General features: G+C 33.4%; 3 protein-coding genes and 1 non-coding gene across 7 annotated transcripts in view; 2 read left to right on the top strand and 2 right to left on the bottom strand.

Annotated features, from left to right (window-relative positions):
- The window catches only part of spel1 (DNA mismatch repair protein spel1), a 41,537-nt gene extending 27,661 nt beyond the window's left edge, over positions 1-13,876 (bottom strand). For 3 of the 4 annotated variants that reach the window (XR_012459225.1, XM_074130334.1, XM_074130318.1), the window contains exons 1-8: positions 13,741-13,876; positions 12,369-12,418; positions 4,060-4,183; positions 3,231-3,373; positions 2,918-3,022; positions 1,777-1,941; positions 1,500-1,688; positions 1,093-1,283 (exon numbers count right to left, since the gene is read on the bottom strand). Coding sequence is in view for 3 of the 4 variants with exons in the window: in XM_074130334.1 (XP_073986435.1) it covers positions 1,093-1,283; positions 1,500-1,688; positions 1,777-1,941; positions 2,918-3,022; positions 3,231-3,373; positions 4,060-4,183; positions 12,369-12,418; positions 13,741-13,777 (1,004 nt within the window). In the remaining variant the exon portion in view is untranslated. Of the gene's footprint in view, positions 1-1,092; positions 1,284-1,499; positions 1,689-1,776; positions 1,942-2,917; positions 3,023-3,230; positions 3,374-4,059; positions 4,184-12,368; positions 12,419-13,452; positions 13,502-13,740 lie in introns of all 4 variants that reach the window. The other variant, XM_074130320.1, reaches the window with a different exon arrangement.
- On the bottom strand, positions 3,810-3,948 carry LOC141446423 (U4 spliceosomal RNA). The gene has a single exon (XR_012453708.1). It is a non-coding gene; the product is annotated as a U4 spliceosomal RNA (small nuclear RNA).
- On the top strand, positions 5,301-12,242 carry LOC141455316 (uncharacterized). Its single transcript, XM_074130271.1, has 2 exons — positions 5,301-5,457; positions 6,700-12,242. The coding sequence occupies exons 1-2, from the start codon at positions 5,441-5,443 to the stop codon at positions 10,520-10,522; spliced, it is 3,840 nt and encodes a 1,279-aa protein (XP_073986372.1). The 5' UTR covers positions 5,301-5,440; the 3' UTR covers positions 10,523-12,242.
- Positions 13,832-18,284, top strand: IscU (Iron-sulfur cluster assembly enzyme). The gene is made up of 4 exons (XM_074130608.1): positions 13,832-13,972; positions 14,141-14,365; positions 16,786-16,864; positions 16,954-18,284. Exons 1-4 carry the CDS (start codon positions 13,886-13,888, stop codon positions 17,028-17,030), a joined length of 468 nt encoding a protein of 155 aa, XP_073986709.1. The 5' UTR covers positions 13,832-13,885; the 3' UTR covers positions 17,031-18,284.
- Positions 18,285-18,375: the final 91 nt, after the last annotated feature.

Genomic DNA, 18,375 nt, shown 5'->3' with positions numbered 1-18,375 from the left:
TAAATTAGAAAATAAAAGAAGAAATTGTCTCTACGATTTGAGCAGATTAATCTACCAATGAAAATAGTTCAATATGCTATTAGGAAATTGCGTATCAGATAATAATCTGTAGGTGGAAAGAAGACGTAACGCGATCGTTTTAAACTTTACACGCCACAGTAGCTGAAAGATTGAGGAGCGCCGCAAGCAAAGGCAAGATATTTTGGTGCCAGGTTTGATATCCAATTTAGAAGTTCATTATATTTAATGTGTTAAATGGGAAAATTAAGTAAAGTAAGTTTGCTATCCGTCTTCGTACACGATGCTTGATCAGCAGGTAGACGTAAAGCCCGCCTGAAATAATAGGCATTACTTTACTACACAAATAAACTCTGCTTAATGTCTCTAGTCATCTGGGTCGCGGTGGGTAGTCTATCTCATGGAATTTAATTTAATGCTCTGCTTCATTTTAAAATACTTTAAACGCTATCTTCATGGCACACAGAACAACTGGAAATCTACTGGATATTGCCAATCCAAGAAATTTAACAATGAATATCTTACTTCTCGTTCTTCGTAAGAGTAACAACGGTAAATATATGTATAGCATTCTTTTGTTTTCTTTCTTTTTTTATGGACACAGCATACTTAACTGTTACTAACAAATACCTTAAACAATTGAGGTTTGGACTTGTCATTCCCTTAATGACATTAAGAATTATAAAATCTGGATATGAACGAGTTCATGTAAAGTACCTAAATTAATAACAAAATCTGGTGAGAACAAAACTCTGATGCATCCTAACAATTCTCAATTATTTCAGGCGGGCTTTACGTCTAACTATCAAATTAGGTGTCGTGGACGGAGGTAAATAGCTAACATACTTTACTATACATTTTTCATATTAAAAATTAAATAAAATCCAAGGCCTAGACCGGGAATCGAACCCAGTACTACAATACATTAGCATTGCAGGTCTCGCCTCTAACCGCTCGGCTACCGTGGCGCTTCATACGTACAGTCCACGCGTTAAAACATTTTTTTGTATCCAGGCAACCACAAAACAATGAGGGGGGAAAAAGAAAGAAAAGCAGAACAAAATACAACTTCACCTATGTCCGTGTGATGTTCTACATCGATCAAGTAAAGAACTAAGAGTGCGATTAGAATTTTTGGAATTGCTACAATTATTATTACTACATATACTTAGTGCATTTACAGCTGCCACATCCAAATGCACAAAACGACCATGATCTAAGGTTTCCATTCTAAATTGTCCGAAATTATCACTATCCGCGCATAACTGAAATAAAAGAAAAACAATCGTTACACAAAACAATACTTTAGAGAATCTATTAATTAAGTCATTAATTCATGATGTTATCAGTAATGTTATCTACATCAAGAAAAGAGGCAAGCTACGAAAGATTTCAGTCAACTTTTCAGTTTACTTTCAGTCAACCCTTTATTATTAAAATATAATGATTACAAAAAAAAAAAATCCATATGTAATTCTTACCTCTAAATATTTTATAGCCCCAGCTAAAGCAGCCATAGCATGTACCCAACTTATCTGTGGTAAAACGTTTGCATTCGACTGTTGCCCTTCTTTAAATTTGATTAACTTATTCAGATCTTCTACCGCATTTTCCAAAGAAAATTCGTTTTTCTTCCGAGTAGAAGTAAGGACATTACATCTTTCAGCTATCTGTAAACGGAATTTTGTCTTTAAACGAGAAGATTGTTATCTAAGAAAGAATAAGAAATTACTCCAATTTTATTACTTTTTATATCACCTTGACAATCTTTGTTGAATCTGCAATACCATCTAAAGGAACAATACATTCTTTCGGACTAAACTGTACCAATATAGCTTCAAAAACTGAAAAATTTTCATCGTCTGTAAATTCAACAACGTGAAAAATGTGCTCCACAGCTTCTACTAAAGCTACTCCTATCGTCTGAAACATGTTAATTATAGATTATTTGAATTTTTAAGAAATGAGATATGTCTTAGTAGAATAGAAAATAATCTGCACATACAAATACAATCATGTACAGCATCTAAAGGGAATGAGAGGCTTCACTATAGCGTTAATTTCTAACAGACAGAGAGGTAACTACATATTCTTCATAACGCCGTAAATTCAAAATTTAAAAAATCTTCACTTGACGCCTTGATACTTTGTAATAGTATATATATAAATAAATAAATTTATCTACTTATTCAGAAATAGACATCATATCGCTTATTAAAACATCTGCATTAATTTCGAAGGTGAAGCCGCCATAAAAATCCGTAATCTCTCCGTAAACTGAGAATAATTTTAATTAATACTTTAAACTGCCATGCTTGTAGAAGACAATGAGTTAAACCTATTATTTCTACTACAATTTATATATATATATATATATAATATATTGATATCAGTTCTCTTTAACTGACTCTCTCTTTTTTGATATTTAACACATAAATTGTAGTTATAATTGTCAAATTCCAGTAACAATTAGCCATTGATTAGACATTGTTACCAGTTCTCCACTTACGTGTAATATTTATGCATGCCACTCGCACATTTATGAGCTTTCCATAGTCAGCGAAGTTTAGTACAAATTTTCACAGAAAACAAAACAATCTTTCGGGAAATGAATTCAAGTACACTCTGTCCAAATTGAAAAATACACGCATTATCCTAGGAATGCTGGGGATGCTGAATCGTAGTATTTGCACTAACTTTTACTGCGTTTTCTTACATTAAGTTGTCGCTCTCTTAATGTAGGAACTTATCGAAGTGAAATGTTTTTCGTATTGTTAGCCTGAGATGACACTGACACTCGCAAGGACTACAAGACTCAGCGGAAATAACTGGTTCTCCTCTCTTTTATTCCTTAAGTACAGAATAATTTATTAAGAAAAATAAACATTTGAATATATACCTTGTCTTTTGTATCATATTTAACGCTTAACACAGATTGGCCTTCGACTTGGTCAATGTTGGAAAATAAAATTTCTTCGAATTGCGAGAGATTACCTGGTGATCCCTAAAATAATAGATGTATATCAATATCAAAAGGGTAACGAAAAAATTCAAAAATAATCGTTTCCCTAAGTAATTATTTGTTTTTAAGCTACTGCAGAATACAATGTATTAAAAATTTGATCTAAAAGTATATTTTTAATTTTTATCGATTAAAAACTAACGCAATACATAATACAGTTTAATGTATTGAACTTTCATAGACAATTTACCTTAAACTCTAATATCCAACTTCCAGGCCCTTTTCCTTTGTTTGTGTATACTTCAACTCTGTATTGCTTTATTAAAAGTAAATCACGAACAAATGTTTCAAATTGCGATTTATTCAAGCATAAATAATCCAAGGTGTCACTTCCTAGAAACAAAAATTAACATTTCAATTATAAAAGAGATAAATTATAAATTTATCCCAGAATTTAATTTTTAAATAATTATTCGTCGAACATGATAACCACCGAAAAGAGGCCTTTCATGAAAAAATACCACCCACATGATAATTGGTTTCTTATGATACTTACCTTCCGCGGCGCTTAAACAATAGTAAGACGTCATCGACCCGAAAAATGAGCTTCATTTCTCTACATCTTAGCAGCCTTTTATTTTTGTTTTTGAATCGCTGATTTAGAAATTTCAATTGTTGGCTATTTATAAACAAAAATACATTCTTCCAAAAGTTCTTTAGGGTTCCTCAAGAGGGAATTATATCTAGGTTGCTTCTTTCTTTGTCACTATATTTATTTTCTTGCATTGGGAATCCAGACATTTTTATGATGACTATGCGAAAAGTTTTCTTGTTTGAACAAGTTTATATTTAAGAATGGATTCAAACTAAGATGAATTGAGCTTGAGTTTTAGAACAACCTATTCAACTAGCAATAATCGCACCTCGGGAGGCCTTCATTGGTTACGATATTGCCACTGCGCAAGGTCACAACAACTACTGTTGTGATCAACGACTCATTAGCAATTATTTAAGAAACCAAAGGAATTTTCTAGATGTATAATTTTAAGTGAAATTAAAAAAATATACATATTTATTACCTGAACCCAAAGATTTTACAAATGAAGAAGATCTAAAAATTTCTTTGGCTGCAAATTGAGCATCTTCTCCGTGCACTGAGTAGTAGTCCGTCCGACTGAAAAACCTAACCGTAGTGGATGGCTTCTAAAACAGAAAAAACTTTGGTTTGTAGCTATAGTTTTTTTTTTTTTTTTTTTTGTAATCGGGGCTGGCCCGTCAACCCGGGAGGACAAGGATTTTCTGTTAGGGTTTACTCCCTTACTTGATTTTACCTCGGCTAAGAGACCGGCAGGTCTCCTGGAAGATATTCTCAGAGCGCAATTTCTGTTATACCAGGAAAAATTTAAAAGGGTGAAATAAGGTAAGAAGGGAATATGAAGAGAAAATGAAAAAGGGTGAGGGAAACTCGAGGTACTCTTTCAGTCTTACGACAGAGTGCATTGTGGATGTATTCTTAGTCCCCACCCAAAGAGGCAAGCAAAACAAAAAGACAAGAAAAAACATAACTACGGATTTTAACACATCTCAAACTGCCAAAAACTAATTTTCCCGGAAAATTTATTCAAATTTAAACTTTTGATATAAGTACGAATATTAGAGGAATTGAGAATAATGTAAAAAGTATTATCGAGTAATATGGTCCTTCCATATTTGGAACAACGGCAGTTTTAGAAATTTTCTACATGTCATATTTGGAATTTAAAGAAAAAGTATTAGTTTTCTACAATTTCTAGTATTTGAAACATGTTCACAGAATCACTCAGACCATTTTCTAAAAATGACTTTTTCGAACACCGGGGACCTTATTTCCAGTGAAATCTGGAAATGTTTGCATTACTTTTCTTACATAGAAGAAGCAAGTAAAAACATTGTTAGAAAATGGTGAAATCCCAAAAATTATTAAAATCCGTAATTTACAGAAATATGTTAACTAAAACTTCAAATGCAAATACTGTGTATTTGTGCCAAGATCGGACGCTAATAAATAACTTTTTTTTCACTAAAACATGACCCTAGAGATCAACATGACGCTGTATCAGCCAGATAAGATTTCTTTGATTAAAAGTTTAAAAAAAAGAAGAAAAAAAGTTTATTATTAGCCAATTTTAAATGAGCACAAATTGTTACAATTTTTTTTTATTTCAGAAGTTATGCTTCAGGCTAAAAAAAAAAATATGAGATATTTCATTCACTATTATTAAAACTCTTAAATGAACTATTTACTATGAGAGATATTCAATATTCTAAGAAGTAAATATAAAACATATTACTAAGAATTTCCAATGCGTAATATATATATATATGTAGGTTATTTATTTATCTGCAATCAGATATTTTGATCCAATATTCCTCCTAGAGGGAGAGAGTGAAGGAGATCAGTTTGAAAGGATTGGCCCCAAAATGAACAGTTATTTAACGTGAGTAACACTTTTTTTAAAAAAAAAAAAAATTGTCATAAAAACAGATGTTTAGAGACATTTCATGAACCAATCCTTTAGTTTACTTCAATTGTACCCCTATATATTTTAATATTCTAATTGAAAAAACCTGACTATAGTGCGCCTTACTTCAACAAAATTTAAATAGGCAAGGGAAAAAAAATTAACTGAAACTCACACAATTATCTCATACAATACTCGACACTATCTTCAAACTTTAAAATTTTACTAAATGTTAATTGACTACAGTCAAGTTTTTTAAATTTTTTGCCAAGCTTTCCACCTACTTCCAAACTTTCTCACGCTTATAAACGATTATATAATAAAACTGTCCAGTAGGAAGTTGAATAAGGTATGTATGTATAAGTATAAATATACATAAAAGCTTGGTCTCTTGTTCTGGCTGTTTAGATACTGCTAAGTTTAGGTACCTTTTAGGTACTTTCAGTCAAGACATATTATAAGTATTGAGCAAAACCTTACGACTAATAATGAATAATAATGTCAATTTAACTTTTTAAATCACGATTAGCATTTTCGATAGATTTTATTCTTTGCACAGAAAAATAGTTTCGGTCCAAACGATGCGCGATTTCTAGGTAGGATTTGAACTCTCAACTAGGTATAAGTTTTGAAATTCTAGGCATTCTTGGTAGTTCAATGCTAAATCTAAACATACAATTTCCGATTAGGGAAAGATTATTTTATTGAGTGAAATCTCTAAAAACACTTTATTTAGTTACAAATTTGACCTTAGCATAAAAAAAACGACGTCTTTAATTCTTATACATTTTTTCACAAATTGAAATGTATTGAAACCTCTACTCAAGAGTTTGTGTGTGGGAGAAGGAAGAAATCTCAGGATTATTTCTTTATGAAGAACTTTGGTTTAGAGTTTATAGTTGCCATGCAGATTCCGATATCTCGAAGCTTCCTTATCCATGCAATGAGTTGCATGACTATAGCAATAGATTTTCTATTATTTTTAATATCCTCTAAACCAATTGGTTAAGGCTTCTGAGAATTTAAGGTAGTTAAGTCAATGTTTAGTATTTAGTCAAAGAGTAGTTTTGTTTAGGATAGCCTTTGGGGATTCAGATAGTCCTTCTCCATGGACGAATATAAATTATAACAGTAAAACACATTATGATAATCTTAGAGATTTTTGTAACATTAACAAAAAATTATTTCATTTAAATTGATTAAGTATTCTATTTTCAGGCTAGTGCTGGGTCTTTCCATTTATTTCTTTAATAGTGGAAGCGGAAAACAACGCGATTATCACGAGAACTACAAGTATATCAGGGATAGCGGCAAGTCTAATCACTTTAGTTACCACAACCAACATGGCTATGATAAAAATTCTGGAAATAGATTCAAGAAAGATGTTGATATAGACTGGGGACGCTACCCACAATCGGATGAAATATTTCAAACATCAATTCACAAACATTATCACCCTCAGCAGACAATAGCTACCCCCAATTATTATTACAGCCACCAACTACGTCAACACCATGAACCGTCTCAAATTACAACCTTATTTGGTTGGGATGCAAAACAACCACATACCCAATTGCAGGGCGTTAATCAACAGTATAGCGTTGGACGTCATACCGTAAACTACATCAATTCACATACACATAGGAATCCTTTTAAAGAAGATTTTGCAAATCATTTCCGATACACCAACAATCCACATTACCATATTTATCCAATTTATTATCACACACATTCAACCAAGAACAACGGAGGAGAACAAGAAATGCATCATTATTATAAGGAACATTCGCAACCTGACCAAACAAATCGGGGTGAGCAATCAAATCACAAGCAAGCCATGGAGACAGGTCAGCAACCAGTTAAAGTACGTGAAGACCGGAAACCATACTTCCAAAAGTTTCAAGTTAAACAGGCAACCAAGAATGAACCACAACTTGGTGAAACAAAACATCCATTTTCCCAACAAATTCAAGGGCAACAAGAAATCGAGATGGGCCAACAACCTGAAGAAGAAAATGAAAGGCAATTGCCAAATTTCCAGCAGTTTCAAGATCAACAGGAAATCGTGATGGGCCAACAAATGATTCAAGAAAGTGAAGGCCAGCAACCACACTTCCCGCAACCTGCATTCGAGATTGAACAACAATTTATTGAAGGAAAACTTGGGTATCATCCATTTTCCCAACAAATTCAAGGGCAACAAGAAGTCGAGATGGGCCAACAACCTGAAGAAAAAAATGAGTGGCAACAGCACAATTTCCCGCAATTACAAGGCCAGCGGGAAATCGTGAGAGGCCAGGAAACAGTTGAAGAAAGTGAAAGTCAGAAACCACACTTCCCGCAACATACATTCGAGATTGACCAACAACCCGTTGTAGGAAAAGAAGTGCACTCCGCATTTTTCCAAGAGACTCAAGGGCAACATGAAATGGAGATGGGTCAACAACCCGAAGAGGAAAATGAAATGGAGATGGGGCAACAACCCGAAGAGGAAAATGAAATGGGGATAGGTCAACAACCCGAAGAGGAAAATGAAATGCAACAGGCTAATTTCCAACAATTTCCAGGTCAGCGGGAAATCGTGATGGGCCAGGAACCAGTTGAAGAAAGTGAAGGTCAGCAACCACACTTCCCACAACCTGCATTCGAGATTGAACAACAATTTATTGAAGGAAAACTTGGGTATCATCCATTTTCCCAACAAATTCAAGCGCAACAAGAAATCGAGATGGGCCAACAACCTGAAGAAAAAAATGAATGGCAACGGCACAATTTCCCGCAATTTCAAGGCCAGCGGGAAATTGTGAGAGGCCAGAAACCAGTTGAAGAAAGTGAAAGTCAGAAACCACACTTCCCGCAACATACATTCGAGACTGAACAACAATCCGTTGTAGGAAAAGAAGTGCACCCACCATTTTTTCAACAAATTCAAGGGAAACAAGAAATCGAGATTGGTCAAAAACCCGAAGAGGAAAATGAATGGCAACAGCCTGATTTCCAACAAGTTCAAGGTCAGCGAGAAATCGTGATGGGTCAGGAACCAGTTGAAGAAAGTGAAGGTCAGCAACCACACTTCCCACAACCTGCATTCGAGATTGACCTACAACCCGTTGTAGGAAAAGAAGTGCACTCCTCATTTTTCCAAGAGACTCAAGGGCAACATGAAATGGAGGTGGGTCAACAACCCGAAGAGGAAAATGAAATGGAGATGGGGCAACAACCCGAAGAGGAAAATGAAATGGGGATAGGTCAACAACCCGAAGAGGAAAATGAAATGCAACAGACTAATTTCCAACAATTTCCAGATCAGCGGGAAATCGTGATGGGACAGGAACCAGTTGAAGAAAGTGAAGGTCAGCAACCACACTTCCCACAACCTGCATTCGAGATTGAACAACAACCCATTGTAGGAAAAGAAGTGCACTCCTCATTTTTCCAACAAACTCAAGGGCAACATGAAATTGAGATGGGCCAAAAACCCGAAGAGGAAAATGAAACGCAACATCCTAATTTCCAACTATTTCCAGGCCAGCGGGAAATCGTGATGGGCCAGGAACCAGTTGAAGAAAGTGAAAGTCAGCAACCACACTTCCCGCAACATACATTCGTGACTGAACAACAACCTGTGGTAGGGAAAGAAGTGCACCCCCTATTTTTTCAGCAAATTCAAGGGCAACAAGAAATCGAGATGGGTCAACAACCTGAAGAAAAAATTGAAAGGCAACTACCAAATTTCCAGCAGATTCAAGATCAACAGGAAATCGTGGTTGGCCAAAAACCAGTTGAGGAAAGTTTAGGTAAGCAACAGTACCAAAAAGGTGAGCGAATCGAGGTAGGCCCACCAATTGTTAAATTAATTGAATCTAATCAGCAAAAGCTGCAAAAGCTAGAAGAGCTGCTTGATTTAGAATTTGGTGAACATTTACTACAAGAAAATGAACATTCTAACTTTGAAAAACTTGAATATCTACCGGTCATTGAGATGGGCCAACAATCCGTCGAAGAAAGTGGAATTCAGCATGCACTTGACGAAAGAAATATTCTGCAATCAAACTTTCAAGAGCCAGTCGAGTTGCCGGCCCCTGAGTTGCGCCAACAAACTACTGCCAAAACTGTGAGCGACCAGCGAAATCTCCAACAGCTTCAAGAAGTGATAGATCAAGAAATGAACCAACAACTCTCTGAAAAAAATAGCGGTCAAAAACTTAACTATCCAATGGCTAATAAAGTTAAAGAAATTGAGGGAAGTTATGAGAGCTTTCATATAATGGATGACCTATCAAGCAAATCTTTAATGAGTAATAATGAAAAATTACAAAATCAATCACACGTGGCTAAGGAACTGTCTCATTATGAAAGTAAAAATTTCGTCCCAGAGGATATGGACCCAGAATTATACCAGAGAATATTACAACAATTTCAGCAGGACATAATACCGCATTCGCAAGAACCTAATAATCCAACGAATAATTATAAATTTAACGAAAGCCAAGTGTCGGTCTACCGTGATGAATTGGACAAAGATTTAGATGGGCTGACTTCCTCTAAAAATAGAAATACGTTTCAAACTGACATTCCAGAATTGAAAGAAATTGAAAGAATACCTGACAAAAAAGTTCGTACATGGTCTACCCATAGTGATGAATATGATTTTCAAAGTTCAACTGAGGATCAAGAACGTGGAAGTCAATTGGAAGAAACAGACTTAAATAACAGATATAAAGAGGATAATTATCTTCAAGATGAGGGCATAAAAGAAGAGCCAATTAAAAAGCAGCAAAATAATGTATATTTGCAATCTAGTAGAAACAATGCCAAACAGGCTTTAATTGAAGACTTACTAGGGGAATTGGATAAGGAAATCACACCTAAGGGTACGGGTAACTTAAACCATGAACCTCCAATTAGCAACTTTCAAGAGAGTAATACAAGTAAACCCTTTTGGAAAAATTTTGGTGATCAAATAAAAAAAACTTTCAACAAAGCCCGAGAAGGAACTAAAGATTTAATAGAAAAAACTAGAGAACAAGTCGGTTACTGATTGTCAACTATTCTGTAAGTTCGTAAAGCAAAAGTGCTTCGTGATAAAAAGAATCTAGAAATCATCTTGCATTAGTTGGTTGGAAAATCAACGTCAAGTAGAACCGAATACTTTTGTATATACTTTACAGTTTTGAAAAATTGTAATTCTAAAAAAATTTATAGTCGAATCTTTTTTTAAATCGCAATCTCCACATAATGAGCATCAAAGAAATTTTTAATTTTTTCACTTAATCATTAAAATTAAATTAAAATTTCTTCAAATTTTGTAAAGTTGTCACTCGTTTATAAGAGACAGTTTCGACAGGTTTTATGCCCTTAGAAATTATTATGACAATGTCGTTACGAGACCTCAGCTGTTGATGCGGAAAAAAAAAAAAAAAAAAACCGAGACATATTACTAAACTACACCTCATCTGCTCTTGTGACTCACTTACGCCCCAGAGATCTCTTTTTAGCCAAAGATCACATGAACAATGTAAAAAGCATATTCTCTGTTTCATGTTTTGCAAGTAGACACAGAGAAAACTTTTTAAGTGATCATACTTCAAGCATCGAATATTGAGAGAATAATTCAATAAAGTTTGTTTAATTCAAAAATTTGTCATAAAATAATTACTTTCAATCTAAAAATACGTACATACAACTTTTTTGATGAAAGGATTTTTTTAAAAAACTAAACTAAAACAATGACAATAGTCACCACAACACCGAATTTGAAGACCAAGGGGATCATGACAATTTACCTTGATTGTACAGGGTAAAGATGAAATTCAAACCAGGTAAATAGACTTCGTCAGTCTATTTCTTTCCAGAATTTCTTGCTATTCCCTTTTTAAGACTAAATTTCTGAATGAGTTTCATAAAATTCAATGACTTTTTACCTCGCCAGCCCGGTTCTATTATTTTGTCTCCTTTACAGTAGCTCAGGCAAAATAATGTTGAAAAGCCGGAGAAATAATGATGTAGAACTTCACTTCTAGCACCCTTAATCTGTTAATCCCAGAAACCATTAACAGTCAAAATAAAAGCCAACATTTTATACCGTTAACATTATTGAAACTGTCTTTTACCCTGCATTTTGTGATATTACAAAGTGTAATTACTTGTCACCAGAAAATATCACTCACTTTATCAAAAACCAGACTAGAAAAAGTAAACTTATTTATACTTTTTTTTTTTGTATGCTTGTATTTTCATTTAAATGTATATGCTTATTAGATACTATTCGAATCATTTGTTCAGCGAGAAGTCAAAATTTAATAGCCTATAAGCAGTTTTTCTTCGACCTCAAAAATCAATTGTGAGAATACTTCTACTCTAAAACACGGATTTCCAAATCCACAGTTCTTCAAACAAAGATGTTTCATAATGAACAAGATACCCATCAGAAGAGAACAATAAATACTTTTATCTGTATAACTCTTGTTCAAAATCTTGCCTCCACAACGATTCCTGATCATCCTCCACGTCGACTGAAACTCTGTTGGCCTCGTGATAATCACCTATAGTAATGTAAGAAACTCAGTGGGCACCATCTCTTCCCCAAATGATCCAGTCATGGAGACTTTTTGTATCATATTCACTAATTACATTCTATTTTTTTAGATTCCGAATGGCAATTAAATGAAACAAAAAAAAAACGCTTGTAATGAAAACAATTTTTTTTATGTTAATTCGAAATAATATATTACGATTTTAAATAAATAATATTAATATTATTAAGATATATTTTTAAAATTATCTATGAGAGATCACTCTGCTTACTCATTCAGTAAAATACGATCTTCAAAATTACATCAAAATAAAAGGTATATATCAAGAAAACATTTAGGATATATACATACTTGCGGTAGAGAATTAAGAAAAGTAACGAACTGCTTCTGCTGAGCAGGATCTAAAAAAAAAACAAAAAAAGTATTAATAATTTCTTTAGTTTATAAACAATAACACCACAGATGTTAATAATGTATATAGCAAATGAGAAATTTGTACTATATTTTCATATGAAACTACTTTTTTTCGAGATGAAAAAAAAAAAGTAGTTCACACATTTTTATTAATAAAAGGATATTTAGTTTTGTCACAACTTTGGTGAACTTTGCAGGCATACTTTTGCCATAATTCGTGGAGTGAGTGTTGAGGCTTCAGCGTAAGAGTTGTTAGGCTGCGAATATATAACTACTATTGTACCATTGTACAATACATATACACAAAAGTGTGGTTCTTTTGGTCACCAATCCTTACAAATTGATAGTAAAACAATTTATAGCAGCAGTATATACCACTAGTAGTGGCTCGTTTTAGCGTCATTAATTGCTGTAGATTGTAGTCCGTACCTTGGCAAATATGAATGAGCAAGGCTAATGATTAGCAACAGTTGCTTACGGGTAAGCTAAACCAGGTCATTTTACGCATTAACTAGCCCTAATGGTCAGTGAAAGCTGAGATGCACGCAGGAACCCCAAATCCCTGAAAAAGTGAAGGTTTCCTTTCGGCTTACGGAGGTAGCTAGCTTTTTTTGCAAAGTCCTCCGAGGAACAGGTTGATGAATTAAAATCCTAATAAAATAAGTATCTCATAAAAAAAGGAAATGAAATATGGAAAGCAAAGTGGCATCGAACATGCACTAGAAACTGCAAGAGGGGTTAATACCAAGCAGTTTGAACCAATTTAATTAATATTCTCAAGACACTGTCTTCCCTTTCACTCATTCAGTGGCTAAAGAACTTGAAGCAATTGCTGAATCACATCCAAATGTTTAAAATTTTGCATCAATGATTTTTCCACTTTTACTGGCTTTGCAGTTTCACAACAACACGTAATATGATTAAATCATTCTTTTCATAAATTACAAAAGTCACTAACTGGAATTCATATTTTTAAAAAGTAATAGCTAATTCTATTGTTTTAAAGAAAAATTATATTTACCCATTGAACAAAACACCTTTGAAGCCATGATAAAATAATATATTTTATCCTATAACAAGAATAACACGGTAAAAGGAATGAAAATGAATCTCCTAAATTAAAGTTTAACAACACGAAACAAAACATATGACTTTCTTTTTGGCGCGCTGTAAGAAAATTAATTATTACCTCATTGTTTTATTACAGTTAATTGAACATTCATGAGAAATTGAATTGACTTATACATCATTTTTTATATTTTATTTCTGTAGCAACAGAATTCTAACAGAAAAACAAAATTATACCAACATTTTTTGTGATGATCTAAAATCAAGTTAACAATCATTTGGTTTGTCCGAATCAGAATGTTATGATGAAAGAGGTTTACTTTAAGCAGGCTACTTGTCAGTCGTTGTTGTCAGACTAATAACAATAAAGTGAAATTTTAATACTCATGGCATCTCTTCGTCTGATTGGAGGAAGCTCTACACAAATTTTAAATAAATCATTAAGTTTGCCAGCAATTTTCTATCATAAAAATGTAAGTATTTTAATAGATTAACAAACTGAAAACATTTATCTAGTATGTCCAATATTATGCAATTAGTATCTGCACTTCTTCAACTCCATAGTTATCTTTAATTCTTTATACAAACAACCAATATTAATAATTATAAATTATTTTTTCTAAATCATTTTTATTTTTAAGGTTATAGATCATTATGAAAATCCGCGAAATGTGGGTTCTTTAGATAAGAATGATAAAAATGTTGGAACGGGATTAGTTGGTGCCCCAGCTTGCGGTGATGTTATGAAACTGCAAATTAAAGTCGATGAAAGTGGAAAAATCATCGATGCAAAATTTAAAACATTTGGATGTGGTTCAGCAATTGCTTCAAGTTCTTTGGCCACTGAATGGGTGAAAGGGAAGACAGTAAGTCTTGAGAATATTAATTAAATTGGTTCAAACTGCTTGGTATTAAAACTTCATTAATGTTACAAATACAGTAAACTCAAACAAAATTCATCTGTTTAGAACGTATTAAACTTGTTTAAGAAAGAATAATCGACTAATCTGCAGAGTAGATAATTTTGAAGGGATTATTATTTAGGGTCGGCAAGCTAAAGCAAATAAGTCAACAAATTGAATTTAATTATTATTGCTGAAATATGTTTTCTTTAACTCACAATCGTACCAAAGCAAATAAGTCAGTCTCCACTGTATGTCACCGAAACCATAAATGCTCTATTTCACTTTCCATAATGATAAACACTTAAGGATGTACTTAAGTACATAAGATGACAAGTGAAAATTGTTATTTTTGACTTACGTGCTTTAGTCTGCCGACCCTATATGTGTTACCAAGTAAAAGTTGGGGATAGTAATTGATTTTAAGTAGTTTTTTTCTATGCATCGTATGTACAGTCATTGTAATTGTGTTAATGTGATGGGTGTAGCTTCCGCCAGTTTGTATTAGTTTTGCTGTCCTTTTGTAATTTTATTTATGATGATTGGCATGATAGTCATTCGTCCTGTGGAGACTATGAAAGCATTTCTAGAGGAAGTTGCGAAAGTGTACGAATCGTCTGATAGGAATCGTTGTGAATAAGGTAAGTTTATTTTCTTTTGCTTTGGTATGAAAGATGTCTCTCAGCTCAAACTTCGCGTTATGCATATTTAGCGGGATGCAATAGACTTTAGTGTGGTTAGTTTATTTTTGTGGTATGGGGGCGAAGACCCTATATCATAAAGAAAGATATGAGAGTGGGCTGGGTGAAAAAATAGGGGAATGGGGGTGGTGGTATGAAATAAAAATTATAAATTCTGAAGTGATTTTGTGTAGCTGTTGTCATGTTACCCGCCATCTTGATATAGGAATGTTAAAGACTACACCAGAAAAAATGTTTTTCATTCGTAAAATTTGAACGTGGCGGTTGTCATGATAACTGCGAAACAAAATAATTTACAAAAAAGTCCCGGGTATGTACTCTGCAGAATTACCGAAACATTTGTTGTTAATGTTTGAATTGAATCCTTGCGACCTAAAACATCTCATAATTACACTATTGCTTTATTTTTATATCATACCAATATTCTAAACCACTGATGCACAATACTTGAACCACCGTTGCTGCTGTAGTTGCACTATCCTTGCAACTGACACGGTTAATACTCGCCTTTTAAAATATCACATACTCTCAGATGTAGTAAATAACGAAACATGAATAAAACTTAAAGCAAAGTAAATTGGAAGCCTTAGATTGCATATTCAGACCGCACCCATAAGGAAAAGAGTGAAACAGGCACTACCCATTGACACTCCGTTCATTCCTTATCTCCGAAGGGTCCATGGAATGTTAGTTGGAAATCCATCCAACCTGGTTGCTGAAGAATTATAGAATCAGGTACAGTCAGGATGAATACTAGTGAACTTATATAGGGGGGAGAAACCGGGTTAAGGATTAAGTCTGTCTTACTTTGAATGAACCTAGAGAGTTCGTTTATTTTAACGTACGGGGCAGTCTTAGGAAAGGGAATCTTTACCATTCGGAAGGCAGGGAATCTAATTCCAGCATTAGCGCTACAATCTCCTTCAAAGTAGCAAATAAGCAACACAAGTTGGTGATTGGGTAAGGTCGCAGTTGAATACGTGATTTGTATTAATGTAACTATTCAACACCTGACAGATCCGAAAGCTGCTAAAATAAGCAAAGTCAGACTAAGAGCCCCAATGTCCTGTCGGCAGTTGGCGTGAGACATCTATCTTCTCCGATGAGCTTTATAATCCACCTGCGTTCTGTAATATATACAGGGTTAACGGGTTGAAGATTCATTGCAAGCAACGAAATCCCCTGCCGCGCTGCCTCATTTGCAAACTCGTTCCCTGGTATCCCAGAGTGCCCTGGGGACCAGGAAATCTAGGCGGTATTGATAGAGTGCCTATCAGGATGTTACAGAATTTTTATTGCTTCCTGGAAAAACCTAATATCAACGGAGTTCAATTTCAAGAAGAGTTTAACCTTCACTAGTTTCCAAAAATTGTGTTAACATACAAAGTAGACAAAATTATGCTCCAGACTCTCATTTCTTTTAGAACATTCTTCTGGAAAAAATACTTTTGGAAGATTTGGGGTGTTTGAGAGTTGTTCTTTAAATTCAAAGAGAAATGGCGTCAAGGCAGGGCAATCTAACAAAGGAATAGTATCATAAATTTAAGCAGAAAGTTACATCCACTACCCCTACACTGTGAGGCGCACTTTTGTGTTAACTATCAAGAAAATGCTTCGACTAGAATTGCTATGCTTGCAGAACGAAAAAGTTATTCAGTTTTTTACACTCATCTTTTATTTTAGATTGATGATGCTTTAAAACTAAAAAATACTGACATTGCTAAAGAACTATCTTTGCCGCCAGTAAAACTTCATTGTTCAAGTAAGTTTACTTGAAAATGTTCATTTTTAATACACTTGTATTTTATGTACACAGGACGTGATATCCTATTTAATATATAAATATTTTAGTGTTGGCAGAAGATGCAATTAAAGCAGCACTTTCTGATTACAAGATCAAACAAGATAAAAGCAAGTCAACAAATTAAGTCAGTTTTACCGTTAAATTTACATCTTTAGAAGGAACAAATCCACCGCAGTATGAATAATTAAAATATATTGCACATCCACAAGATATAGCCCAGTTGATTTTTTTTTTTTTGTGATGTTACTTTTAGAAAATTCTTTAAGGATCATTTGTTTATCATCGCCACAATTAAGTTAATTTTTATAGCATTAGTGCTATAATTTAGGACTATATCAGCTAAGTAGTCATTTCTGCTTAACCAGACAAAATTACTGTTCTTCGTTTTATTGCTTCCTTTATTTCGAAGCTGTTACTAGCAAATTTGAGAGCACTAGAGGATATTATGCTATGATTGAACTGAGCGATGCCTATGCAGTGACAAAAAGGATGAATTCAAAATATATAATAAACATTGTATTTGTTGGTGAAGAATATTCTTGGGAATAAATGGTGCCGATAAGTTTTATTTTCATCATCCTCTATTTCATTCTCAGATTTAAGATTACAAATTAAACATATATTCTCTTTTTCACAATAGATAATTTCAGTCGTTACTTATAATATTTAACAGTTCGTCATTGCCGCCGAATAAATTAATTCATCAATACTTGTATACACTATTCTTAATTTTTTGTTCATATCAGGCATTTTAATTCTGTTCTGTACTACACAATCGAGTCCAATTCTTAACTTACATATATTATTTAGATCAGTATCGGCATTAAACAGTTATATGCTGAATTTGTTTGACTTGAAAAAATTAAAATAAATAATATAATAATTTATTTTTATTCGATATAATCATAGCATGTTCGGGAAGACTAGAAGAAATTGAAGGAAATTATAAAATCGGATTATAAATCTGTTTGATGGTGCAGGCTCTAGCGTTAGATATATAATGTACGTAAACTGAAGCTTTAATTAAGCTTTTACGAAATGAAATTGATTTTATGCTCTTTTTTTTTAGGGATATTAGATTATATTGTTTTAGTTAGCGATAGATATGTATATGAATGTTTTTTTGTTAAATTGATTTTTATATGAGAAAAACTTATGGGTACTTTTAATTATTTAAACAAAAATGTACGGGTGTTTTTCTTTTAGTAAACTTTCTATGTTGTATTTTTTTTTTTTTTTTTACAACGGAAAGTAGGTTTATACTCAGATTTAGCCTTGTATGATTAACTCAAATGCATCTCAAACATTCTAAATGTTCTTCTATTTTCACTGCTGTAATTGTATATAACTGTCATTATTAAAGAATATTATTCACAGATTTTTTCCCTATGAAGTAATAGAGTCAGTACTCTAGGTTACGCGGCCGTCAGAGGTTTGTTGTTTTGACTAGCGAACAAATCGTACAAGAA

Source organism: Rhodnius prolixus, unplaced genomic scaffold (assembly GCF_049639745.1).
Source record: "Rhodnius prolixus isolate KJV_2025 unplaced genomic scaffold, Rpr scaffold_1, whole genome shotgun sequence".
NCBI classification, from domain to species: Eukaryota; Metazoa; Arthropoda; class Insecta; order Hemiptera; family Reduviidae; genus Rhodnius; species Rhodnius prolixus.
This window is presented reverse-complemented; position numbering and strand designations above follow the sequence as displayed.